Source organism: Sinocyclocheilus grahami, unplaced genomic scaffold (assembly GCF_001515645.1).
Source record: "Sinocyclocheilus grahami isolate Dianchi unplaced genomic scaffold, SAMN03320097.WGS_v1.1 scaffold182.1, whole genome shotgun sequence".
Lineage (NCBI taxonomy): Eukaryota > Metazoa > Chordata > Actinopteri > Cypriniformes > Cyprinidae > Sinocyclocheilus > Sinocyclocheilus grahami.
The window spans coordinates 1,110,721-1,138,493 of NW_015505361.1; the positions used below are offsets into that span (position 1 = coordinate 1,110,721).

Here is a 27,773-nt window from a genome sequence, read left to right on the forward strand (position 1 = left end):
CGCCAGCTATTTTTACTTTGCGAAAGAGCTAAGCGAAGCTAAATAATCGAGGGGAATAACGGGTTTGCATCTGTTCCAATGAGTCTGCTCGGGTTTGAGTTAATTGTCCTCTAATCCCGTGGCCCCAGAGGCGTTTGCGCAGCCTGGAGCCAGAATTCTTCTTTCGGCTCTGCTCTGATTTAGAGACGGATTATTGGCTTCCTTCTGCCCATAAGCAAAGCAGCAGATTCACCGTGGCCAAAAAAGACAGTGGCGAGGCTGATATACGCGACCGAATCAGAGTATTAAGAAATAAGAAGATCAAGAGGGGGAAGGAGAGCTCTGGTGTCCTGGAGAAGGTAAGACGGTCCTGCGCGCTTTTGCGCTTGAGCTCTGAACGCGTCCAGACAGCAGCAGCGCAGCTCGCTATAGTCGCCCAGACCCTTCGCGATCCACCTCTGACATGTTTTAATGCAGTTTGACGCGCTTTTCACTCCGGACAGTACGAGAATAGCTAGGCTGGATCGTTTATCGGATAGAAACTTGACCGAGAGCGAGCGAGCGACGCGAACCTTCATCTGGGAGCCGATTGATCGAACCGGACTCGGAGCGCGATTCGGACACCTACGATGTTTGAAACGGTACCATTTCCAATTAAATCTCATCTCAATGTAGAGTAGATGATTCATGTGATGGTGCTTTTGTGGTTTGTCGAGAATGAGTGCGACGCGGCGGAAACGTGACGCGTCCTCCAACGCGTTCACGCTTCATGTCCTCTGAGATATTTCAAGATTTTTTTCTGATTCTGTAACCTTATTAAACACCCTCTAGGCATCGAGAACCTGTGTTATTAGGAGGATATGTGCCTCGTACCTGAAGCTTTATCGCTGTGAGTGAGACGCCATGTTGTGAAATGATCTGAATTGAAGTTTTAACCCGTAGGGCACCGACTTGAAACCGGAGCAAGCAAGCAGGAAAAGTGTGTGTTGATTTCATTGTACGCGTAACGAACGTTTCCACGAACGTCCAAATGGCATTCTAGAGCTTCCGCCATTGACTGTCGAAACAAACGTGTTTATATTTGCTCTGAGTGGTTGACAGGGAAAGCGAGGATTGGATGAAAACCGTCTCAAAGTTTGAACGTGGTAGCTGGTCTAAGATAGTACAAGCTAGTAACCAGCTGGTCAAGATGGTTTTGGAACCAGCTTAGACTGCCTACCTGAATGCAGGTCAAGTTTTAAGATGCATTTCCCAGCAAACACAGACCGTTTTCCAAACATCACCACAGTAGGTTCCCATTTGATTAGGTTTTGGGAATCAACGTTGCAAGAAGTTTGTGTATGACTACTTAATACAGGACATTCTCTGATGGTTATTTTTGGTTTATATTTATAATCTGGAGTATTTTGGGGTCATAAACATGAGTTTGTGAGACATTTTTCTCATGTTCATGAGCATTTCTGTACTATTAAGCTTGACCATTGACTTTTCTTTACTCTTCTACACTCTTAAAAATAAAGGTGCTTCACGATGCCATAGAAGAACCTTTTTGTCTAAATGGTTCCATAAAGAACCTTTAATATCTGAAGAACCTTTCTGTTTGACAAAAGGTTCTTTGTGGTGAAAAAAGGTTCTTCAGATTATAAAAACGTAAGAAAGAGATGGTTCTTTGCGGAACCAAAAATGGTTCTTCTATGGCATCGCTTGAAGAACCTTTTGAAGCACCTTTATTTTTAAGAGTGTACCTGGTCCCTCCTATTAACAAAGAGAGAGAGAGAGAAAAGGGGCAGATCCACTGTGTTCCCTCGGCATTAATATCTGGGCTTTTGGTTACAACGCCCGTAGCTATATGGAGATGAGGGATAGCTTCATATGCCAAAACGTCTTAAGTCTTTTTTTTTTCTTTCAATGGAATCTGTAATGTATCATCTTGCTTGTGTATTAAATGAACATTAGTGCTGAGGGCTTGGTGGCAACACCCTGGAAAATTCTGCCGTCCGCCTCGAGCGCATGGCCTCCAGCGCTGGAGCTGAGCGGAGCCTATAACAACCGCCTTCTGTTTACCATGTATGGTTAAAATAACAGGCAGGCAAATGAGCCAATGCATGGAAGAACTTGTCGTTGAAATCCCTTTGAACTCCAGGTTCACAATGAAGCAGTCTTTCTTATGACAGCTGGAATATGTTAAGTCCTATTTCCATGTTGCCCTGCGTGATCCGGGCATTGTGAGGTAAAGTTTTGACTTGTATAAACAAGCCTTTGGGTTTGTACAGAGTCTTTTCAGTAGACAGTCTTCAAGTGAAATTCAGGAGGAAAGTGGGTTTGTGTGTGAACGCTGTTTGATTCAAGTTTGGACATTTTTGCATATGCTCAGTACAGCAGGATGTCTGTGGAATTATTCTGAGCACTAGAAGTGTAAAATGCACATCAAGACAAGCCTACATTGGCGTGCATTCATTTAGCAGATGCTTTAATCGTGCCACAATCCAAAGTTTCAAAATGGCTCTGAAAAGAGCTAGAACAGAGACGAGACCGTAAAACAATAGCCAAAGAGTAATTTAAGGTCGTGCACTGACAATTGCAATTATTGCATTGAAATTCAAGCTTGTAGATCAGCTGGCCAAGATGGTTTGGAACCTAAATGCAACTACAAGTTTAAGATTTATTTTCCAGCAAACACAAAACGTTTCTCAAAAATTTGTACAGTATGTGGTTCCCGTTTGATGTGCATGAAAAGTTTTTGCATTTGCACACTGAGAAAGTGCATTAACAATTGTAAGTCAAATGCATCTTTAGGTGTTTCTGATTCCAGCATGGCGGTCCAGTGTTGGTGGAAGTCGAGCGATTCTCAGTTCACTAACAGCGGATTCGTGGTTGGAAGTGATGCCTGGCGTTCCACGTGAACGCGCACTATGCCCTCGTTTCCTAAATGTTCAGATTGGTTGCTGAAGTGTCGGAGGATATCACGTCTAACACATAACACGACCTTTAATTAGAAACTTGGCGGATTTTTTTTCTCTCTTTCCCATCCCCGGAGGCGAACACCTCGCATATCTCTCTCTCTCGCTCTCCCTCTCTCTGCAGCATTAATAAACATCCTTGTATCCTGCCCTCGGGCTGCACCAGTGAAAAGATGCAAACATACTTCATTAGAGCTGTGGCAATAATTTGTAAGCTAAATATGCGATGGGGCAGATGAGAAAACGATCTGATAAGACTCGCACAGACGCTCAAGGTGGGAGAGACGCTAAGGCACCGTGAAGGCGCATCAGCAGCATAATTTCTCCATGGCTTTCCCATTTGTCTGCTTCCAGGAAGGGAGAAGCATGTCACGCCTGTCTCTGACCCGGTCTCCGGTCTCTCCTCTGGCCACGCAGGGGATTCCACTGCCGGCTCAGCTCACCAAAGCCAACGCGCCCGTTCACATCGACGTGGGTGGCCACATGTACACCAGCAGCCTGGCGACCCTCACCAAATACCCAGACTCACGGTAAGACCCCTGGCCTCTTGCAATGTTGCATAAGAGCGTGCAATCAGAAGTTTAACTACAAAACGGCACGTTTGCGTTATTTTTGTGTCTTTTTTAGGGTGTGCAAATGGTTGTTTTTAGCATTTTTTACATTGTACAAACCATTCTAAATGGTTCGAATCATTTCGCTTGAAGTAAAAGTGCATTTTTTTGTATTAAATTGTATTATTTTGAAACTGCATGAAAGGAAGTTTAAGATGCTCTTTTGTTCGTGTAGCTCTGTAAAGCAAAGCAAACCATTTCACATCAAATACTGAGACATTCACAAATGCATCTGCATTTTGGTTCATTTTCTTAGTGTTAAATTAGAAATGATGCTAAATAAAGTGTTCTCAGATTGCATATGTGATGTTGGTTGATAGAGTGTTTGATAACACACAGTAGTCTGAGTGGTTTACTCAATTAGAGCTGATTAGAGGCTAATTATGTGTTCTGATGACGTCTGACTTAACCTGAATGTGAATATGAGCAGAATTCCCTGTGACTCGCTCTGTCTGATCCACAATTATGACTTTATTAGGAGAGAGACAGAAATGTAAGCGCTGTTCTCGTTGCTTTCATCATAGAGTGAGATTAAGTCTGATTTTTGAACAGAGAGGGAAAGAGACTTGTTTGAACATTTAGAACTTTTGGAAGTATTATGACTGAAACACAATAGAAAAGTTTGTTTAGCTAGATGGGTGAACATTAGAGTATAACTGCATTTTGAGTCTACAGTTTGCAAAATAATTTTATTGTTACTATTATATTTTCTCTGTGTTGCTATTTTTATGTTTCAAATGTTTGTGTGTTTTAATTGGTAAACCAGTGGTTAACATTGGTAAGCATATTCTATTCTATTCTATTCATTTGGTCAATTAAGTCATACATAAAGATGTCTAAATGTCATTGCTTTAGAAACATAATATTATGTTGAGTGTCTTTATCTGCTCAAATCCTGCAGGATCTATTCTTTTCACTAACTTTTTTTCATCAGTGTCTTTTAATTGATTGGTCCTGTGGTGATTTTTAGTGGACATATGAAGTCAAGTTCACACTTTTTTTCTGCATTTTCACTAGATCTGTTGTTCTATTATTTCAAACCATACAAACTTGCACTTGAAAAGCAAATACTATTCAAAAGTTTGAGTCACAATTTCCATAAAAATATTTGGCAACACAGTTGTTTACAACATTGATAATAACCAGAAATGTTTCTAGAGCAGCAAAACAGCATATTAGAATGATTTCTGAAGAATCATGTGACACTGAAGACTAGAGTAATGATGCTGAAAATTCAGCTTTGATCACAGAAATAAATTATATTTTAACATATATTCACATAGAAAACAGTTGTTTGAAACTGTAATAATATTTCATATTTTTACTCTATTTTTGATCAAATAAATGCAGTCTTGGTAAGCAGAAGAGACTTCTTTCAAAAACAACAAAAATCTTACCAACCCCAAACTTTTGTCCATCTAATGCAAAGACATTCATACAAGCGTGCTTTCATTTGAGTCCACAAAAGACTGACCATCCGCACACATTAGCACCCACTTTCACCAATCACACTGACAAGTGGAAAACCCACACATGGATGCAAGCACACACACACCGGCACAGCGACAGCTAAACAAACGCTCTCCCAGCACTGCGCCTCAGAGGCCGAGCTGACAGCTGAGAGAGTCCAGTTAAAGAACCTTAAGTTGATGGTGTCTTTTAATAGATTGATCCCTTAATAATGCAGAGCAGGAAAAGAAACTCGCTCTATAACTAATGTGTGAACATTCATCTCCCTCCAGCTCAGTCTGCTGAAGTGACAGGACATATGAAAGTTTCATGCTCATTCTGTGGGGTCTTTCTGACAGAGATCGGTAGCATGAGGGCAGTTGTGAATAGCAGCTAATGAAGCGTGTCGTGAATGTTCATACTGGCATTATCGGTCATTTATGCAGAAAATATGCATTTGAGACAGATTTGTTGACCTGTATTACTTTTAAGGTGTTACTTGAACAAACACGAAAAAAAACTAAAACTTTTTAATTCTTTTTTCTATACATGTGTTAAAATGTTTTTATTTGGAATTTCAGCAGAAGATCATTTGTAAACACACTCTTTTTAATGCAAATTTACATTATAGCATGAAACAAAGCTAAAAAAAAGATTAAAATAAAAAAGTTTTTAAATTTTAAGTAAATAAATTCAATTCAAAAAGGTTTCAATGCATGTAACAAAAAAGAAATATCACAAAAGGAAAAGGAAACACAAGGTTTTGACTCTTTGAAGCTGAACTTGTTTACATCTGGAATTAATATTGTTTCATGCAATCCAGTTGCAATTATTCAGTGCTAAATTTAGGGTGTAAATGGGATCCAAAGCATTTTGTGACTCACTCATATCATAATACCTATGTGATCAGATTTGTAGACTTGCATCCTGGACCTGCCTACTCACCTGTCAGTCATTTAAATTAACATGTATGCATTTAGCAGATGCTTTTATAAAAAGCAGCTTACAAAGAGGGACAAAAGCATTTTGTCACAGAGCAAACAGTATTTATAATATACAATACAAGGTTTGTTAGACAACTAGATTAGGAAGTGAGCTAGAAACAAGAAGAAAATGCTGATTTTTGCTTCTTGAATCATGCAGTCATGCATATATTGTGAAGTCTTGTGCATGTTTTTGTTTAGGGCTTTTTCAATTAGGTGGTTGTGTTGCATTGACACATGTAATTTGCATTTGGATCAATACCAGAAGTGAACAGGACCTCAGTCTCAGTATCAGGTCAGACTGGTGCTTGTTCGCTCAGATCTCTCTTCTACACGGCTGGTCCTGTTAACAGAGGAAGTGAAGACAGTCTGACAGGAAGTGTCTGTCTGAACCCTCACACCCACCGCCGGCAGGACAGATGCTGTGTGCAACTCAAACTGAAGCAGAGTTCATTTCTGTTAGTCTCTTTTAGAGACACAGATTCACTGGACTGAGGGAGAATCGCATGCATTCCGGTGCTGCTGCAGATTTACTGAAAGAAAACCGACAAATAGAGAGAGAGACTGCGTTCACAGACTCAGTGTCTGAGACTGATAAGACAGAGATAGAGAAACAGAATAAAAGCATGGCTAAAAAAAAGTTATTTTCAGTCCTCTACAATTATTTGAAAGATTTTATATGTATATATATATATATATATATATATATATATATATATATATATGTATATGTATATGTGCGTTTAGATTGTTTTCCCAAAAATTCAGGAGAATTCTATTTTAACTATTTATAATTTATATTACTTTATTTTTTCAGTAAATGTAGTATTTGTGTGTGTGTATATATGCACACATATATTAATTCATACATACGTTTATAAAAAACATTTTGTATATAAAATGTTTATATATTTTTATATGTGTGCATATATACACACACACAAATACTAAATTAACTGAAAAAATAAAGTAATATAAATTATAATTAATTAAAATAGAATTATCCTTTTATATATATATATATATATATATATATATATAAGAAAGAAACGGTCTGTAAATACATGCACCTGGCAGAGCTCAGTGAACTGTGTTTGTGTTTGCAAATCACTTCCTTACGCCGAGTCAATAGGCGACGTTCGACAATAAACGCCTTTATACCCCGGCTGTTGTTCGTTATACAGGCTTTGACAAGCAGTCGGCCTGATTTCTTTGTGCTTATGAGAGCCGTCAGCTGATCCAGGAACTGTAGCGATGATTAAAGAGGAGATTGCATCGGAGCGGCGATAGCGCTGTCGCTCGGCTAGGAACGGAAGGAAATGCTGATCGTATCAAGAGTTCATAAAGAGAACTGAAGTGCATGCAGAAAGATGAAGGTATTTCCAGGTGTGTAAGCTGAGCCGCTGAATGAGGCATTTGTGCTGTATAATAGATTTAGCATTGAAATGTGCATTGAAAAAGGTTATGAGACGTTAGAATCTGAAGTTTTAGAATTAGTAGATTAGTGGAGGAATGTATTAGAGACATCTGCACTTTTTGTCTAGTGATGGACACAAACTGTTCCAAAACCTAGTGAGCTGCCTTTATAGGGAGCATCCCAACAAATCATTGAACCTCACAAGTGACTGATTTGATTTATTTTTATTTTTTTGTATTCTTATAGAATTTTGTATTCTTTTTATTTAACACATTTTTTTCTTTTTTTATGATTGCAGTTAACTCTGAAATTATACAAATAAAAATTTTAATAAAATATATATATCTTCTTTTTTTTATTCCTATGACTTCAGAGTTAACAGACTCCTGCCTAACTTTTTCTAAGTTTTCCTAAAGCAGCTTTTTCTCAAAAAGTGAAAAAATAGGTTTAAAAATATGGTAGATTGGGAGAACAACATATCATAATGTATTAAGAGCTCCATTCTAAAACCTAGTGATCCGCCTACATAGGGAGCATCCCAGCAAATGATGGAACCTCATAAGTGACTGATTTGATTTTTTGATTGTACTCCGTTTGGCATCAAAATAAGTATGACTTTTTTTATTTAACAAAAATGTTTTTTAATGATTTCAGTTAACACTGAAACTATACAAATTAAAAATATGTAATTTTTTTTCTTATGATTTCAGAGTTAACATACTCCTGGCTAACTTGTTGTGTTAGGCCAAGTTTTCCTAAACCAGCTTTTTCTCAAAAAGTGAAAAATAGGTTAAAAATGGTAGATTGGGAGAAGAATGTATTACAATGTATTAGGATTGTTTGCTCTGTTCCAAAACCTAGTGAGCTGCCTACGTAGTGAGCATCCCAACAAATCATGGAACCTCACAAGTGACTGATTTTATTATTATTTTTTTTATTGTACTCTAATTTTACAAAATTACAAAAATGTTTTTTTCTTCTTTTTTATGATTGCAGTTAACTCTGAAATTATAAAATTTTTTAAATATTTATTTATTTATTCATTCATTCATTCCTATGATTTCAGAGTTAGCAGACTAACTTTGTCCTGAATCAAGTTGTCCTAAATCAACGTTTTTATTTTTATTTTTTTTTATTTTTACTGTACTCTAATAATAAGCAACAAAATACACAGCAAATGGGTAAAATATTACATTTCTAATCACCTAAAACTATTTTATCAGTATTTTTCAGTTCTCAAAGACATTCAAGTTTATTTAGAATCAAGATTTCTCACATTCTCTTGAATTTAGCATTTCACTGATCAGGTTGTAATGTGTTCTGGGATTGCAAGTTCAAAGATTATCTGGCCTAGACACTTCAGTTACACTTGAAATGCCCCATTGTAATTAAATAACAAAATATCAAAGCAAATGCAGCTGAATTATGGTCCTGTTCCACTAATGCTAGACAAAAACACAGTGCCAAAATACTGTCTGTTTAAATCTGTTGTTTTGTCTTTTTAAATATGCTTAAAAATAAAGTTCTTTATTGTCATCAGTGGTTCCATGAAGAACATCCATGGAAACTTTCCATTCCATAAAAGAAGTTGTTTCTTTAGATTATTAAAATGTTCTTCACAATAACAAAAAATGTTGCTTTTAAGATTTGATCACTGAAAGGTTTGCAAAATGGAGTGCTTATGCAGTCTGTCATTCAAATAAATCACATAAAATTGTAGAAAATACATTAAGATATTTTTTTGTGTGATGTAAAGTTGTTTAGAGGAGACTGTAACTAGGAAAAGCACAGTCAACACAGTTTTATCCTCATGTTTGGAAACTTTTAACTGCAAACAGTCTATACTAGTGTTTGCTAAGTTAATCGCTATGACTCATAATGACTGTCTAGTTTACATATGCAAATCATCTGCAGGCTTTTATGCGACTATCCTGCTTTATGCCATCATGTGGGAGTTATTAATTGGCATGTGACGGTTGAGATGATGAACCAGAGCTGTGGTGTATTCATCTCACAGCAGAGAAGGACTTGGAATGCTTTTCTCAGCCACTCAAATCCTCCTAAAGCCTCTTGTTTCAGAAGCGAGCGTTAATGCGTTTTTGGCCGGCCACTAATAAAATTGAAAAATAAATGCTAATTGTTTCATGCATTTAAAGGAGGCTGGCCTCACTCCATTAACTGTGTGTGTGTGTGTGTTTTAATTTTCAGGATCAGCCGGCTGTTTAACGGAACCGAGCCCATCGTTCTGGACAGTTTAAAGCAGCATTACTTCATTGACAGGGACGGAGAGATTTTCCGCTATATTCTCAGTTTCCTGCGAACCTGCAAACTGCTGCTGCCGGATGACTTTAAGGTAACGGCCTTACTCTGTTTGAAGCTTGTTCTTCAGTGGCTGTTTGGAGTAGAATGCATGTAGTGTACGTATGTAGTGCACACTCTATAGTGCGTACAATTAAACAAAATAGTGTGTGAAATAGCATGCAGCAAGTCATGATAAATATGTGAAAAGTGTAGCATGCTGCATTGTTGTCACGTGACCTCATTGGCAGTTTTTTTATAATTGAGAAACTATTATAGATTTGATTAATATTTTAATTACATTTTTGTTTTTATATTTTCAGTTTGAATTTTTTTTAAGGTATTAGTAATTTTGTTGTGTTTTTGTGATTTTTGTTAGTTTTATTTAATGGTTTTTATTCATTTTATTTAATTTCATTTTTAGTTTTTCTTATTTTTAGTACGTCAAGTTAAACTCGGTGTTGTCTTAGTATTATTGAGATAGTATTTATACTATTTATTTACACTATTTATACTAATTTAAATTTTTATGTTTTCTTTATTATATTATATATTTTAATTTTAATTTTTTTATAAAAATTTTTATTTTAGGTTTCAATTTTCAATAAAAAAAAATTTTTGTTTTAGTTATTTTAGTACATCAAGTTAATATGAATGAAAATGAGAAATGGTAGCTAGTTTTAATGTTTGATTTTATTTCAGTTAACATTTATTTTATTTCAAATAACAGAAATTGCTTAATTTTAGTGAACTATAATAAACTGAAGTTAAACTAAATAAAAATGAGAAATGTTGCCTTGGAAACTAGGTGAAATAAAATAATTTTTTTTTTTTTTTTTTTGAAGTAACACATTTTTAATGGTTTTAGTTCATTATAAAAAAACCTGCTCATTACATTTCATTAATTTAGCAAGTTCCATTCAGTTATCATCTTGAAAATAAATAGATTATTTGGATTTTAAATAAATTATTAGCAATTTATTCCACTTTTATATGTTAGGAAGTTGTTGATGCATTGCATATTGGGATACACTATACATTCCTCCATTTGATCTCCATGTAATCTCATTACTATCCAAGAGAAATGAAAGAAATCTCATATGTGATTTGTATTTCCTGTAAAACTGCTCTTGTTTATATACTTCACATACTGGCCAAGTTGTGCTGAATGAGAAAACTTGACAGTAGAAGAAGACCCTTGTGGTAATACTGAGAATGCGGTGTGTTGCAAGCTGCAGATGAATTTCGGGTTGCATTAATGCACAAAATTCAACTTCTGTTCACATACTTGCAATAACAGCTCTTTCGTGTAATTCTGAGTTTTTGTTTTAACCATCATGACAAGCGGTGCATGCTAGGACATATTGTTGGTCGTTTGATTTGTAGTCCTGTTGTATTTGGTAGCTCCATAGTGCAAAATTATTGGTCGAAAATCCACATCAGATCAGATATGTTCTAATTGGCTGGGATTGTGTCACATTGCACAGTTTTCATGTAGACCACAAAAATGGCATGAATTTATAAAAGAATATATATATTTACGGCTGATGTATCCTCATGAATAAACTCTACTTTTATGTCTTTTAAATCTTGATCTGGATTCACTTTTGTTTTCCTCTCTCGAGTCGGACAAAGAGCCCAGTTTAGACTGGTTTGATCTGCTGATCAGCGTGTGTGAAATCAGACAGAAATGCGAACGGCAGCCGGCGGTGTTAAGCGTGTCTTTATCTGTGAGGCATCGTGACTGTCATGACCCGCGGTGGCGTTCGTTTCGCTAAATCAGTGTGAACGTGGAGCTAAAGCCGAATATGTTTTGCATCTCTCAGTGAAAAAAGCATCATTTGTACCAGAGATTATCAGTTGCTAAGCTGCTCGAGTAAATAAAGCATGATGCTGCTGGTGTTTGACTTTTAATGTCATTTCTCAAAGTTTTGTGACAGTTTTAATGAATGATCTTTTGATTTTAGAATAGCATGCACTGATGATTCGTTCATAATAAATCCAGTGAGTAAGACCGTAAAGATTTACTTTTGATTCCAAGGTCTGTGTCACGTAGGATCTGACCTCTACATCCGCTAAGCTGCTCGAGTAAATAAAGCATGATGCTGCTGGTGTTTGACTTTTAATGTCATTTCTCAAAGTTTTGTGACAGTTTTAATGAATGATCTTTTGATTTTTAGAATAGCATGCACTGATGATTCGTTCATAATAAATCCAGTGAGTAAGACCGTAAAGATTTACTTTTGATTCCAAGGTCTGTGTCACGTAGGATCTGACCTCTACATCAGCATGTGTTTGACAAAATCAAAGAGAAATGGTCATCTCTTATACAGTACGTATTAGATGGAGACGGGGGAATATCTCTGCCTCTCTCTCTCTCTCTCTCTGTCTGTCTGTGAGAAGTTGTCTTGCCGGTGGGCAACAGAATAAGATCATTATTTTGGATCACAACAGGCCTGTCGGATCGCCTGAACATGGGAATTCAGGCTAGCGAATCGTCTGTCTTTCTATCTGCTCGCTTTCTTTCTTCACCTCTCTTGTATCTGGCTCTTCGTCATGTCGGTTGCATGAGGCTCGACTGTAAGAGGAGCTTTAGAGAACCCAGGCGCATCTTTTAATACCTCAGCGTTCCCTCCAGCACTGATGCAGCGCATGCATTTTGTCATCAGCACTGTGAAGGGCAAAAGAAAAGAAAAAAGACATGGGCAAAAAGAAAAGAGCAGCTAAATATCCACATATGGAGGTTAGAAGCATGTTCAGACCAAAGTTATATATATTCATAAACATTTTTCACCTATAATGGTCACTTATTGTGACAAATATTTTCAAGCAATCAAAAAATATTTTGTAAAACTTACATTGCATGCATTTTATATTTTCTGCTTGTTCACTGCAAAAAAAAAAAAGTTCTTCCTCAGTATTTTTGTCTTGTTTTCAAGTGCAAATATCTAAATATTCTTAAATCAAGATGCATTTACTTAAAAAGTAAAATACAAGATATTAAAATAAAATATATTATTCATTACAAAATAATTATTTTGTATATTCATAGTTTTTATAACTTATATTGCATGCATTTTAAACTTATTAAACATATTTCTGCTGATTCAGTGCAAAAAAAAAATTTTTTGTTTTGTTTTGTTTTCCACTACAAATATCTACATTTATTTAAAAAATGAATTGACATAAGATATTAAGCCTTTTTTTCCTGAAAACAATTATCATAATTAAATGAGTTTAAGCTTAAAAGATGAAAACATATTTACCAATGAGGTATGAAATATAAACTTAATTCAGAAGGAAAACAATATTATTTTTCTGACACCACTGACAGATTTTGTTTCTTTTTTCATTTCCTTCTCAAGTAAATGTATCTTGAATTAAGAATACTTAGATATTTGTACTGGAAAAAAGACAAAAATACACTGGAAAAAAAACAGATGCTGCTTTAAACTTTTAAGTTAAGTCAAATTGGCTGTAAAAGTAATTTAAACTTAAATTGTATTAGTTGTAACAAATCTTCAAAGTTCAATCTTCTGTAATTAAAAAATGAAGTTGATTTTTTTTTTAATTGTTTTGATAAGTTACAATAATAAAAAACATGTTGCCATGAGTTATTGATTATGAAAACCATTTTTTGCAGTGTTTTCGTGCTGAAATGTCCAATTATTTTAATAGTGTTTTCACATTGTTTCACAGCAGCTTTACAAAAAAAATCATGATGTTAATGTTTATAATATTTTCATCTTTGTGCCTTATAGTCGCATTTTGCAGATTAGAACTGGGCAGTAATATAGTTACGATATAAACAATCAAATTTGCTATATTATCACTTTATGTGAGTATACTGTATATGAAGTTGAAGTCAAACACACTTATATATCCAAGAGCTGAGCGATAATGTAGTTTAACACAATCATGCTGTCAAAATGCAGAGAAACTGTGTGTACAATTACTCATGCAGTTTAGTTACCATTCAGGCTGTGTGCACTTCATGAATGATCATATCAATCTTCATGCAGATTACTCTGCAGACGTTGCACACAAAGCTGTATCCTCAGTTGAACTCCAACATTTTCCTCCCTCATGCACACCTCGGCTCCTCCCGCTCCGTGATGGAGAGTCGAGGAAGAATAGTACCATCTGGACTTGTGGGAAATTAAGGGAAAACTGAAAGGGGCAAAAAACCCCTGGCAAGACATCCCCGAGAGGAAGAGAGCGAGCGTTTGGCAGTCTGCTGTTGTCTGCCTGGATAAAGAAACGCTGAAGCCTGGAGGTCCGTCACTGACGGGCTCCAACGAGCACATGAGATCCTGCCAAACGTCTTGACTATTGCCCCGCGGGCAGCGCTGATACCCCTCGGAGCAAAACATGCCACCCTGCACCCCAATCGCACTGCTTTTTAAAGATTCATTCACTTATTGCCTTCTATTTATGTATTTATTTGTTTTGTTGCTTTATTAGCAGCTTTTGCAGTAAAAGCATCAAAATCGCTCATTAAATATTAAACTTCAGTGTGCAACTTTCCTGCAGTGTTGCATGGGGAAACACCACTCTTATGTTATTTAGAAATTGTAAACACGTAGACATGGGCAAAAAGAAAAGAGCAATATCCACGTATGGAGGTTAGAAACGTGTGTTATATACATTAGTAACATTTTTCCATTATGATGTCCACTTACAATGTTTTCAGACCATCTAAAATAATTTTTTAACTTATTTTAAACATTTTCTGCTTGTTCATTGCAAAAAAAAATATAGAAAAAATATATATATACTAGATTATATAATATAGTATAAATAACATATATATATATAGTATAAATAAATGATACCTGTATGTGTACTGTATATTTATACTATATACACATACAGGTATAATATACAGTATAAATATCTAAACATTCTTGAATCAAGATGCATTTACTTAAAAAGTAAAATTACATATGATAATAATAATATTGTTTTCTAAAAAAAAAAAGCATCAATTTAAGAAAAGTGTAAACATCTACTATATATTTATTGTCCATTAAAAAGACAGTTCATTATTGTTTAAAAAAATAATAATTTTTAACCTAAAACTGTAGGATTTGAATGCATTTTGTGTGTATTATGTACAGTTTATTTTTTTGGTTGTGGCCTGAATCTGTTGTATCATCAGTCTTTGTTGAAATAAATCAAGCAAACTGTTCTTAGGTTTATGCTTGAAACACAAAAACAATTCCTAAAAACATTTTAAATGTATTAATATACAAGATGTTTTCAAGTATTAAATTAAAATATATAAAAACTATTTAAAATATATTAATGTACAAGATATATTAATATCAGGATATATTGATAAAATATATTAATGTATGTGTGTATATATATATATATATATATATATATATATATATATACAGTATATATATATTAAAATACTTAATATATTTACACTTCCATTCAAACGTTTAGGGTTGTAAGATTTTAAAATGTTTAAAAAAAAAAGTCTCTTTTGCTCACCAAGGCTGCATTTATTTGATTCAAAATACAGTAAAAACAGTGAAATATTAAAATTTTAAATAAGTGTTTTCTATGTGAATATCTGTTAAAATGTAATGTATTTCTGTGATGCGCAGCTGAATTTTCAGCATCATTCCTCCAGTCTTCAGTGTCACATGATCTTCAGAAATCATTCTAATATGCTGATTTGCTGCTCAAAAAACATGTCTGATTATTATCAGTGTTGAAAACCGTTGTGCTGCCCAATATTTTTGTGGAAACTGTGATGCATTTTATTTTTCATGATTCATTGATGAACAGGAAGTTAAAAAGAACAGCATTTATTTGAAATAGAATCTTTTGTAACATTATAAATGTCTTTACTGGCACTATTAGTCAATTTAATACATCCTTGCTGGAAAAAAAAGAGCAATTTCTTAAAAAAATAATAATAATAAAGTCTTACTGTCCCCAAACATTTGAATGGTAGTGTGTATAATAAATAATAGATGCATATTCCTCATGTGTGTGTGTGTGTGTGTCTGTGTGTCCAGGACTTCCTTCTCCTGTACGAGGAGGCGCGTTATTACCAGCTGATGCCCATGATCAAGGAGCTGGAGCGGTGGAAGCAGGAGCGGGAGCAGAGGCGTCTGGCGCAGCCCTGCGACTGCCTGGTGGTCCGCGTGACCCCTGACCTCGGCGAGCGGATCGCCCTCAGCGGGGAGAAGGTGCTCATCGAGGAGATCTTCCCCGAGACCGGTGACGTCATGTGTAACTCAGTCAACGCTGGCTGGAACCAGGACCCGACCCACGTCATCCGCTTCCCCCTGAACGGCTACTGCAGACTGAACTCAGTGCAGGTAAAGCCATGTGCTGCTCTCATCTGTCTGAGACATCGCTTTATTCCTGCATGTTTAACATCACGCTATCACGTTTCATCTGCTCAGTGGAGGCGTGTTTGTTTAATGTGGCGGAGTTTAGAAAATCTGTGTAAATGCTGAAATAAATAATAATTTGTCATACCGTCTAAATGTTTAGCAACTTGATTATTAAACTAGTTCAGTATCACTGGATTCTGTTCCAAACCCTATCTAGACAGCATTTTTTGGCATCACGGATTTAGCCCTGACATGAAAGCTGATCTAAATAGTATGAAACAAAATGTCTCATTTAACCAAAATAGTGTTCGAATGTTTATTTTATTTAATTTAAAAATACGGTAAAAATTTGAAATATTATTACAATTTAAAATAAATATTTTCTATGTGAATATATGCTAAAATGTAATTTATTTCTGTGATCAAAGCTGAATTTTCAGCATCATTACTCCAGTCTTCAGTGTCACATGATCTTCAGAAATCATTCTAATATGCTGATTTTCCCAAGAATAATTTCTGATTATTATCAGTGTTGAAAATAGTTGTACTGCTTCATATTTTTGTGGAAACCGTGATGCATTTTATTTTTCAGGATTCTTTGGTGAATAGAAAGTTCCAAAGAGCAGCATTTATTTGAAATAGAAATGATTTATAACATTATAAATATATTTACTGTTGTATTACTAATGTAATGCATCCTTGCCAAATAAAAGTAATAATTTCTCTCATAAATAAATACTCTTATTGATTCCAAACTATTTGAACATTAGTGTATGAGCCATCAAAAAAATTATAATAATAAAAATAAAATAAAGACGGGGAAAAAATAAGGAAAAAGACCCCCAAAAAATACAAAATACATGCACAAAACAGTACTTTCCATATGGCAGGGAACAAAAAAAATCTGCCCAAAATATATTTTAAATATATGCTAAATATTTGTTAAGCATCTCTGCTGAATCAAGGTATTAATTTCTTTCAAAAAAAGAAAGGGAAAACTTACCGACCCCAAACTTTTGAACAGTAATGTATTTTGCATGCATGGTTAATACAATCCCAGAATGCATTGCTGCTCAGAAGAAAAAATCATGAAAGTGGATGGAGTTAAGAGACATTTTAACAATAAATGTTTCATTCAGTGTTGAAAAGTATTACTAAAATAGTCAATTACAAATATATTTGAATATATTGAGTTCTGAAAAGCATTATTAAAAATCTAATTATAAATATCAAATTTAAAGCAAACTATTTACCAAATATTTGTGTGTGCATGATGTATTTTTGAGCTGCTTAGAGTATCATGTAATTAACTTTGCAGCATGTTATTATCAGACTATTGGACTGAGAGTGTTAGTTGGGTTTCATCAGTTTCATGCGAGTAGTGCTGTTTGAGTGGAGTTGTTAACTTTTGTCTTGCTTTGTTTTCTGTGTCTGTCTTTGATTGATAGAGCATTTGTAAACATATGCGATCTGCAAAAGGTGACAGAATTGGATTTGGACGCCGATTTGCATGATAGAAATCATTATACCACCTATCCACATTAAAGCTGATGGTAAATTAATAAAAAGACACACTTTAACACACACACCTGTCCGCACCTCTCAGGGTGGAGCAAAGCGCGCAACAAAACGCCTTTTCATGTGCAGCCGTATTTTTTCACGCCCTCAAAAACAAAACGCAAGAGCTAGAAGAAAAGAGAGGCTAGAAAATGAAATGCATAATTTAAACGTTTCTTCTTTTTAAGACACAGCGCTTCCCTTTTAAAAAAAGACTCCAACGTAACAACGCCCAGAGCGGTTGAAATACACGTATTGCATTTTTTAATACCATACTTACACTTTCTCAAACAGCCTCAACCCCTTTATGCTTCTTTTATAGATTTCTAAATGGCTTGCAATATAATTAATTGGCTGCATCAACTAACACAACATTTTCTTTCTGCGTTTCCAGTAAGAGCGTGTCCCTTTCTGTCTGCCCTCTCTTTGTTTGCTCGCTCGAGCTCTATTTCTTTTCTAAAACTAGTGGATTTGTGTGAAGCGATGAAGCAGGTCTTTTTGTTTCTGAAGCTGGTAACTTTAACATGCATCTCTTTTAAAAAGCCATGAGAGAGACTTCACTGTTGCTCAGCTAATGATGCAGTGCTCTAATATCCAGAAACGTAACAAACACACAAACAATGGGTAAAACACTCTGTTTTTGATTTGATTGAATGGTTTTATTTCTCAGTATACTGATATTCAGCATTTCTCGTCTACTGTATTGAATCATTTGGATCTTTTGACAATGCATTCTGATTGCTTTAGTGATGAAGGATGCATGATTTTAGTGAAATGAGATTAATGCTGCTGTCTGTGTTTTGAAACAGCCGTCATATCTGGAATGTAGTGATGATGTCTGATATCTATTTAGGCAGCTCACTAGGATTTGGAACAGAGCTCACTTTATCACTTAATTAATGCATTGCAAAAACATTTTCATCATTTGTATTTTTGCCTTATTTTCCAGTAAAAAAAATAAAAAAATAATTATTTTAAAAATAAAATCAGTTTGCGTAAGGAAACGAATTGCTTGTTTTAAAACTCATCAGGTTGGTAAAAATAGAAAAAATGGCAATATACTGTTTTTTGAATTTGTAAAATAAAACAAAACAGTTGTCTTTCTACGTCAAAATGTCAGGTTTAATTTAATGAGTTACTTGCCATTTTTTGTAATTATTTGTGAAATTTACGAGCAACTTCTGAGAACAAAATGAAAAGGGCATTTGAATAATTTTTTCAGTGTAATGTACAAAAATAAATATTAATTATTCAAACAGTATTATTTCATGATCATTGAATTACAGTTTTTATTAAGATTTTGAATTTTACGTTTTCTGTTTTCATTTTCATTTTAGTTAAATTTTTATTTAATTTGTTCTCTCTCTCTGTGTGTGTGTGTGTGTGTGTGTGTACTGGTTTATATGACCTTGTGGGGACTTAAACCTGATGTTGGTAAAAATAGAAAAAATGGCAATATACTGTTTTTTGAATTTGTAAAATAAAAAAATAAAAAATAAATATTAATTATTCAAACAGTATTATTTCATGATCATTGAATTACAGTTTTTATTAAGATTTTGAATTTTACGTTTTCTGTTTTCATTTTCATTTTAGTTAAATTTTTATTTAATTTGTTCTCTCTCTCTCTGTGTGTGTGTGTGTGTGTGTGTACTGGTTTATATGACCTTGTGGGGACTTAAACCTGACTACACACAGACTCATGGGGACATGGGGACTCGTGTCACGGTGGGGACATAAATTGTGGTCCCCACGGGTACAAAAGCTTATAAATCATACAGAATTAAGTTTTTTGAAAATCTAAAAATGCAGAAAGTCTCCTGTGAGGGGTAGGTTTAGGGGTAGGGTTGGTGTAGGGCAATAGAATATACGGTCTGTACAGTAGAAAAACCATTATGCCTATGGAGAGTCCCCACAAGGATAGCTGACCAGACGTGTGTGTGTGTGTTGTCGTTTTTAGTATTTTTTGTTTATATGTCTAGTTTTTTTTATTGTTATTTCAAGTTTAGTTTAAAGTTATTTTAGTATATCAAATTAAACTAAATTAAAGTGAAAAATGTTGTCTTTGCAAATAGCTGAATAAAAAGTTTCTTATTTTATTACAGTTAATGTTTATTATCAAGTTATGATTTTTTTATGGTTTTAATTTTAGTTTCGGTTTTAGTTGACTATTTATAACACTGAGTCTTATTTCAGTTCTTACAATTTTGCTTTGTAACTAAATGTGTTTTGTTTTAAGGATTATGAAGAAAATCATGTTTTTTGCAGTGTGCTTCTCTAATCCTCTAATTGCGTCGGTGACCTTGTGACCTCTAGAGCGAGTGTTTCAAACTTTAGTCACTTTAGTCTTTTTAGACGGGCAGCACACGGGCAGCCTGGTTGGGTAGATGTAGATGGAAAGGGTGTGTTTTCTGTTTCCTGAAACGTTTTTGAACACTCTGTCGGTTGACTCATTGTGTGGATGATACAGTCATCCTGTTTCACTGTACGACACAATACAGCTCTGATCTGGTTACTGGCTGGAAACATCGCTGCAGGCATCTAACCAGCCACACCTCACCTCTGACAGACAGAGGACAGAGCTCATTAAGAGAGTTAAACGAGTTTGTGGGCTTCGTTTTACATTATATGTGACCAAATGTCCTCAAAATGATTGTAAAACCTGGTTTATAAAAAGAAATATATGCTAAATGGCTCAGAACACCCTTGGGAAAAACAAGTAGCAGACTTTTGAAAAGAGGAGATGTGGAAATTCTTTAAAAGAATAAGTGCAAACTAACTGAATGCTTTTGCACACTTAATTGCATGTTAGTTGCAAACCAACTAAAAAATGTGAGTTTAAATTTATATTAATTGCAATTAGTTGCAAAGAGTGCTTTTTTGGTGAAATAGGATTTATATTTTGAATTATGGTTCAACAAAGCAATGGCGTGCACAGACATTTGTAGTGATACATTAACACTACGGTTAAAATTATTAATGGTGCTTTACATGTACTTTAGTTTTAGTCACCACATCGTAATAAGTGTACTTCTTTAAAGCATGACAAAAGATTATTATATGTGACCCTGGAGCACAAAAGCAGTGTTAAGTCGCTGGGGGATATTTGTAGCAATAGCCAACAATACATTGTATGGGTCAAAATTATATTTTTTTCTTTTATGCCAAAAATCATTAGGATATTAAGTAAAGATCATGTTCCATGAAGATATTTTGTACATTTCCTACCGTAAATATATCAAAACTTAATTTTTGATTAGTAATATGCATTGCTAAGAACTTCATTTGAACAACTTTAAAGATGATTTTCTCAATATTTAGATTTTTTTGCACCCTCAGATTCCAGATTTTCAAATAGTTGTATCTCAGCCAAACATTGTCCTATCCTAACAAACCATACATCAATGGAAAGCTTATTTATTCAGCTTTTAGATGAGGTATAAATCTCAATTTTAAAAAATTGACACTTAAGACTGGTTTTGTGGTCCAGGGTCACATATAAAATGATTTAAAGTATACTTCCAAGTAAGTATTTTTAATTTGACATTTGTTATAAAGCAGGGTTGTTATACTTATCTAAAACTAAATTTAGAACCATAAAAAAGTTACTTAAAAAAAAAAAAAAAATTAAAAAAAAAAATCAGCTAAGTTACCAAGGCAATATTTCTGATAACTAAAATTAAACCTGCAATTAAAAATATACAGTCATGTATTTAAAAAATGGGGGAAAAATGACAAAAACACTTAACAAAATTAGTAAAGCTTTAACTAAAATTGAAATGAAAAAATAAAAACTTAAACAAAATATTAATAAAAAATAGTACTTAAGTAGCCTTTTGTTTCATTAATATTATATTATCTACAAGTACAGTATTTTTTTTGAAAAAATACTTTTAAGATTTGAAGTACACTACAAGTACACATTCAATACAGTTAAGTACACACTAGCTTTAAAAAATTAGTAAAGCTTTAACTAAAATTGAAATGAAAAAATTAAAACTTAAACAAAATATTAATAAAAAATAGTACTTAAGTAGCCTTTTGTTTCATTAATATTATATTATCTACAAGTACAGTATTTTTTTGAAAAAATACTTTTAAGATTTGAAGTACACTACAAGTACACATTCAATACAGTTAAGTACACACTAGCTTTATTGTGGCTAGTTTTGCTGTTTTTGCACTATGCTAACTAGTAAAGTTTAGCTTCGGCTTTTAGAAGTGGACTCATTTAGCTTGAAAAAGTGAGAGAAGAAACTAATAAACCAGCTGAGAGTGAAAAGTCACAGCAGATGAGTGACACGTGTGGAACTTTAGAACAAGTGAAAGCACCTGCGCTGAGACAGAGAGAGATTGACGGAGTCTGGAGACTGAGAGGACAACAGACCACACACGTGAACCGCTTCAGAGAGGAAAAACATTTAGCCAACACACACACACACACACACTCACTCACATGCTCATAGTGTCCCACAGCTGAAGCCGTCCGGCTCCGTCCATATCTCACAGTGATGGAGGACCGGGATCAGCACAGACTCTGGTGAACCTCCATCAAACTGACAGACGTGCCACAGATACACGACACAGAACCGTTCACACTCACACACACACACACACACACACACACACAGGTTTGTTCATACTGCAGTTAAATACGGCGTCATCTGATTCTGTTGTTATTTATGAGAGTGACAGACTGATTCTCCTGAAGTTACTGCTGAAAACAACCAAATTAAATCACCAAAGCACGTCTCCGGTCACTTATTTGTCTTCCATTGTCCGGCTCCGTCCATATCTCACAGTGATGGAGGACCGGGATCAGCACAGACTCTGGTGAACCTCCATCAAACTGACAGACGTGCCACAGATACACGACACAGAACCGTTCACACTCACACACACACACACACACACACACACACACACACATTCATACTGCAGTTAAATACGGCGTCATCTGATTCTGTTGTTATTTATGAGAGTGACAGACTGATTCTCCTGAAGTTACTGCTGAAAACAACCAAATTAAATCACCAAAGCACGTCTCCGGTCACTTATTTGTCTTCCATCAAAATGAGTTTCACCAAACGTGTAAAACCATTAGCATCCATGTTTCTTATTGATGCCGTATCATGCACACAAATGCACTACCATTTAAAAGTTTGGGGTCAGTAAGACTTTTAAATGTTTTTGAAAGAAGTCTCTTCTGTTCACTAAGGCTGTTTGTTTGATCAAAAATACATTAAAAATAGTTCAATATTATTGTGATTCAAAATAAGTGTTTTCTATGTGAATGTATGTTCACATAGAGATATATATCAAAGCTGTATTTTCAGCATCATTACTCCAGTCTTCAGTGTCACATGATCTTCAGAAATCATCCTAATATACTGCTCAAGAAACACTTCTGATTATTATCAGTGTTGAAAACAGTTGTGCTGCCCAATATTTTTGTGGAAACCGTGTTTATATAACCGCATTTATTTGAAATAGAAATCTTCTGTAATATTGTCTTTACTGTCACTTTTGATCAGTTTAATGTGTCCTTTCTGATAAAAAGTATTAATTTCTTAAAAAAATGTCTTACTGACCCCAAACATTTGAATGCTAGTGTACATATCATTGACTTTGATTTATTCATTTATTTAGCAGACACTTTTATCTTATAAACTATTCTACACCTGACCTAAACTATTTGGCATTTTCAAATTGACATTGATATTTGGCTCGTTTATGAAACTCTTTACCAGTTTTTAACAAGTTTTACTCTATGTCTGAGGACATTTTCAAAATGTTGCCTTCCCAGGTATAATGAAATAAGTATAAAGAATCATCTCTGTCAGATTCTCCAGGGTGTGTGTCTGTGTGTGTGTGTGCATGTTTATGTGGTTTATGAGGAGTGTGTGTGTGTGTCTCACCTGTCCTGATCTCGTCAGAGTCTGTCAGGGAGACAAACGTTTGTTCTCGATTGTCTTTGCCAGGAGTCAGACTCACGTGACGCTCCTGTGAGAGATTCCCGGTTCCCGTTGTGTCATTGATGTCATCATGAATCTGATTTTTTTTATGTGAGCATAATGTGTGTGATTTAGACAATGCAGGCTGCTGTGAAACAGAGCAGGTTCAGATGATTGAGGTTGATGCCAGGCTTGTTTTTAAGCTTCAGATGTCAGTTTGTTTGGCGTGTGTGTGTGTGTGTGTCTCACCTGTCCTGATCTCGTCAGAGTCTGTCAGGGAGAAAAACGTTTGTTCTCGATTGTCTTTGCCAGGAGTCAGACTCACGTGACGCTCCTGTGAGAGATTCCCGGTTCCCGTTGTGTCATTGATGTCATCATGAATCTGATTTTTTTTATGTGAGCATAATGTGTGTGATTTAGACAATGCAGGCTGCTGTGAAACAGAGCAGGTTCAGATGATTGAGGTTGATGCCAGGCTTGTTTTTAAGCTTCAGATGTCAGTTTGTTTGGTTGGTGTGAAAGCAGCTTTCCAAACTCACGTGAACAGCAGAGTCCATCAGAAAATCTGATCCAGGGTTCAGACGGTTCACAGTGCATGATGCAGTCAGCAGTTCACTTCTGTGAGTCAGGATTGTCAATTCATGATTCATTTAGATTTTTTTTCTTGCTCATGGTCACTCTTTTATTATATTATAAAGCCCTTTGTTATGTTATGTTGTTTAGTAAATCTTTAAATAAACCACCTTCAGAGAGATACAAACCATACAGCAAAAAAAAAAGTTTTTAAATATATATTTCTAAATTGTAAACATATATTTGCTAAAATGTGTTTATGTAAATATATTTTCCAATATATTCTAAAAAGAAAATTGGTATATTTTTGAAAATATTATCTGTCTATCTAACTGTCTTTAAAATTAATTAAACATTATTAGGTCATAAATCAGATTTTGATAGGCTTTTCCATCTAAAAGTTAAACTATATTTTGGTAAATGAAGGTTGAATCTATATATTTTTTAAATATTTTAAATATATATTTCTAAATTGTAAACATATATTTGCTAAAATGTGTTTATGTAAATATATTTTCCAATATATTCTAAAAAGAAAATTGGTATATTTTTGAAAATATTATCTGTCTATCTAACTGTCTTTAAAATTAATTAAACATTATTAGGTCATAAATCAGATTTTGATAGGCTTTTCCATCTAAAAGTTAAACTATATTTTGGTAAATGAAGGTTGAATCTATATATTTTTTAAATATTTTAAATATATATTTCATTTAGATTTACAGTTTACAACATTTTTCAAATAAATGTTGTTCTTTTGAACTTTCTATTCATCTGTGAATCCTGAAAAATAAAATGTATCACGGTTTCCGCCAAAAATATTGAGCAGCGCAACTGTTTTCTACATTGATAATAATCAGAAATGTTTCTTGAGCAGCAAATCAGCATATTAGAATGATTTCTGAAGATCATGTGATACTGAAGACTGGAGTAATGATGCTGAAAATACAGCTGCGCATCACAGAAATTACATTTTAACATATTCACACAGAAAACAGTAATTTTAAATTGTAATAATATTTCCGATTTTTACTGTATTCTTGAAGGAAATCTTTTGGATTGACAGTGAGTGTTGTGTGTGTGTTTCAGGTGTTGGAGCGTCTCTTCCAGAAGGGTTTCAGCGTGGCTGCGTCCTGTGGCGGCGGTGTGGACTCGTCTCAGTTCAGCGAGTATGTTCTGTGTCGCGAGGACAGGAGGAGTCAGTCCACAAACACGCCCATCAGGATAAAGCAGGAGCCGCTGGACTAGAGACACGCGCTCAGGCCCTCGGTCCCTCGACGCACACACACACACACACACTCTCAGCATTTATATTGGGAATGTAATCAAACTGCACCAGAAACCCAAAGAACTCCTGCAGGATATGAGCCCCGCCCTGTTCCACCTAAACCACCAATCAGAGGACGTCCTCATGCATACGGAACGCAGGCTCCGCCCCTCTGCCGGTGCAGTGTGTGTGTGTCATTATCTCGTGACGGTTGCGACGCAGTGCTCACGAACAATAAAAAAAACGCCATCGTCAGGGGCTGGGGGTCCATTTTTTTGGATTGTTTTTCATTTCATCCTTGTTGTATCTAAAGACGTTTTTCACTCCTTATAGCACCATGTTGTATGCGGTTAGCAGTACTAGGCTGGAGTTTTGTGTTTATTTCTTTTGTTACATGAAGGATGATGGGAGTGGCGTTCTGAAGGCATTACGTCTGAGAGACTTTCCTGGCAGGAAAATGCTATTACGCCCTCGGGCTGCGTGGCCGAGCAGTCTGGGGTTTAATGTGTTTGCTGCTGAAGGTTTCTTTGTTTAAAGGAGCTGTAAGCAAACGTGGCTATTTCTGAAGCTAGAGCATTAAGCATATCGTTAAACATCTGAAATTTTTATAAGCTCGCCGATGCTTGAATCAAATGTGTTCTGAACTATACGGTACCTATACAAAGAGTCGTGTGTGTCAAGAACAAAATGTAAGGAGCTCGAGGCAAAACATGGGCAGATGAAGACGTATGATTGTGTCTGTACCATACGTTTGCACTTAAATGTGTCGTGAAAACAAGCCGCCCGCGTGTTTAAAGATTCAGTGGAAATAGACTGCAGTTGACAGAATGAGGGTACTAACTATGATGCATTAATTTTTAAACCATCTTTGCGAATGAATAATTGTTATTCATCAGCCCAGTTTTAGTTTGAAGTTGTCCGTTTTCTATTTTGATGTCAAAATGTTGTCGAATGCTGAGTAACGTTGTGAAAAAGGTGCTTGATTTCATCTGATGTGTGTGTGATGAATGTGTCCAAACGCTCAACACAGAGAACTAGCATTCCAGAGATGTATTGTTTCTCTGTCTGGAAAAAAAACAAATATTGTTTGCAAATATAAATCTTTTGCCATAAATTTTATGTAAAAAAATTCAAACTGTTCCCTCAAAGCCAGTTTTTAAATGCATTATTTAGCCTACTAGCTTTAACCCGTCTATTGGCTGAGCATTATATAATGTATATATAATAAAAATAAAAAAATGATTCTGATTCTTTCAAATTAAATTCTAATATTCATCTTTCAAAAATCATGTTTTATTTTATTACCAAATTGTTACCACTGTAATTTTAGTGTCCCTGCGATAATAGTTTTTATTCATATTTTGAATCCGTTTTATTTTTATATTTTCTGTTTTGATTTGATCTGTTTTTGTTTCATTTATTTTTATTTCAGTTTTGGTTTGTAGTACATCGTTAAACAGTTAAAATGAGAAATAATAGCTTAAATATATTTGTATATGAAATTATATTTTTAACAGTGAACAGGTCACAAGCTACTAAATTAAAACATGATTTTTGGGAAAATTCATAATATTAAATTGTTAAAAAAAAATCATAAAAGTAATGAGAAGAGGCAATAGGAGGGTTATGTCATCTTTTGTCAACTAGGTCTATACAAAGTTGTGCCATTATGCATTTTTTTTTTATTATTATTTTATTAGTTTTTGGTGTATTTCTGTTGAGATTTTTTTAGTTTTGTCTCGAGCTCTGAGCCGACAGTCTGTTGTTAGTGATGTGTGGCTTGGATTCCAGTGTAGATCTTCATCTTCATCTTCATCATCTGGGCGGAGGTCACTTCCTTTCTCAAAGATCAAAGAGCAACAGAAGAACAAACTCCTGCAGTCCGTGTGTTTGTGATTCATCTCGATCAAAAACAAACAACCTCATTCAAACCCAAGCTGAAAACGCTGCAGTTTAGAGTCTGAATGTCTTCATTAATGCACTTGTATTTTTGCATTACGTGGTTTTCTTTGCTGTCTGATTAAATGTCCACAGGCTTCAGTTGCATCTCGACTCTCCGTAGGGAACCTGCTCGAGTCGGCCTTTGTTCTGACCCAGATCTGGTCCAGTTCTGTCACAAAGGGAATGACCAACCACCCTTTCATGCGCCGAGAGCTATCCCAGCATGCCTCTCCACACAATCCTCATATGCGTTCCCAGGACGGCACATTTACAAAGCCAGAACACCCTCAGAAGATGGCAGTGTGCATGAAGTGGTGTGTTGTTCACGCTCTGATCTTGTTAGGTACATCGAGTGAACAGAAAAGCGCAAGGTTTGTGTCGAATTATGTTGGATTACCTTCCACGTTGTTGTGATGCATTTC

At 35.0% G+C, this 27,773-nt stretch overlaps 1 protein-coding gene across 5 annotated transcripts; it reads left to right on the top strand.

Moving 5' to 3' along the window:
• Nucleotides 1-117: 117 nt before the first annotated feature.
• On the top strand, nt 118-26,608 carry LOC107594376 (BTB/POZ domain-containing protein kctd15). Of its 5 annotated transcripts, XM_016284394.1 has the most exons (6): nt 347-620; nt 3,064-3,214; nt 3,294-3,469; nt 9,608-9,752; nt 15,736-16,041; nt 25,233-26,608. In XM_016284394.1, the coding sequence occupies exons 3-6, from the start codon at nt 3,306-3,308 to the stop codon at nt 25,389-25,391; spliced, it is 774 nt and encodes a 257-aa protein (XP_016139880.1). In that variant the 5' UTR covers nt 347-620; nt 3,064-3,214; nt 3,294-3,305; the 3' UTR covers nt 25,392-26,608. The 5 variants fall into 5 exon arrangements, with proteins under 5 accessions (XP_016139883.1, XP_016139880.1, XP_016139878.1 ...); XM_016284397.1 differs by lacking the exons at nt 347-620; nt 3,064-3,214 and adding an exon at nt 118-338; XM_016284392.1 differs by lacking the exon at nt 3,064-3,214.
• Nucleotides 26,609-27,773: the final 1,165 nt, after the last annotated feature.

What these genes read in the sequence shown, in the direction of transcription:
- LOC107594376 (XM_016284392.1), top strand. An exon ending in TGCTGCCGGATGACTTTAAG is followed by an intron (nt 9,753 to 15,735) that starts GTAACGGCCTTA and finishes CTGTGTGTCCAG; the next exon opens with GACTTCCTTCTCCTGTACGA. An exon ending in GCAGACTGAACTCAGTGCAG is followed by an intron (nt 16,042 to 25,232) that starts GTAAAGCCATGT and finishes TGTGTGTTTCAG; the next exon opens with GTGTTGGAGCGTCTCTTCCA.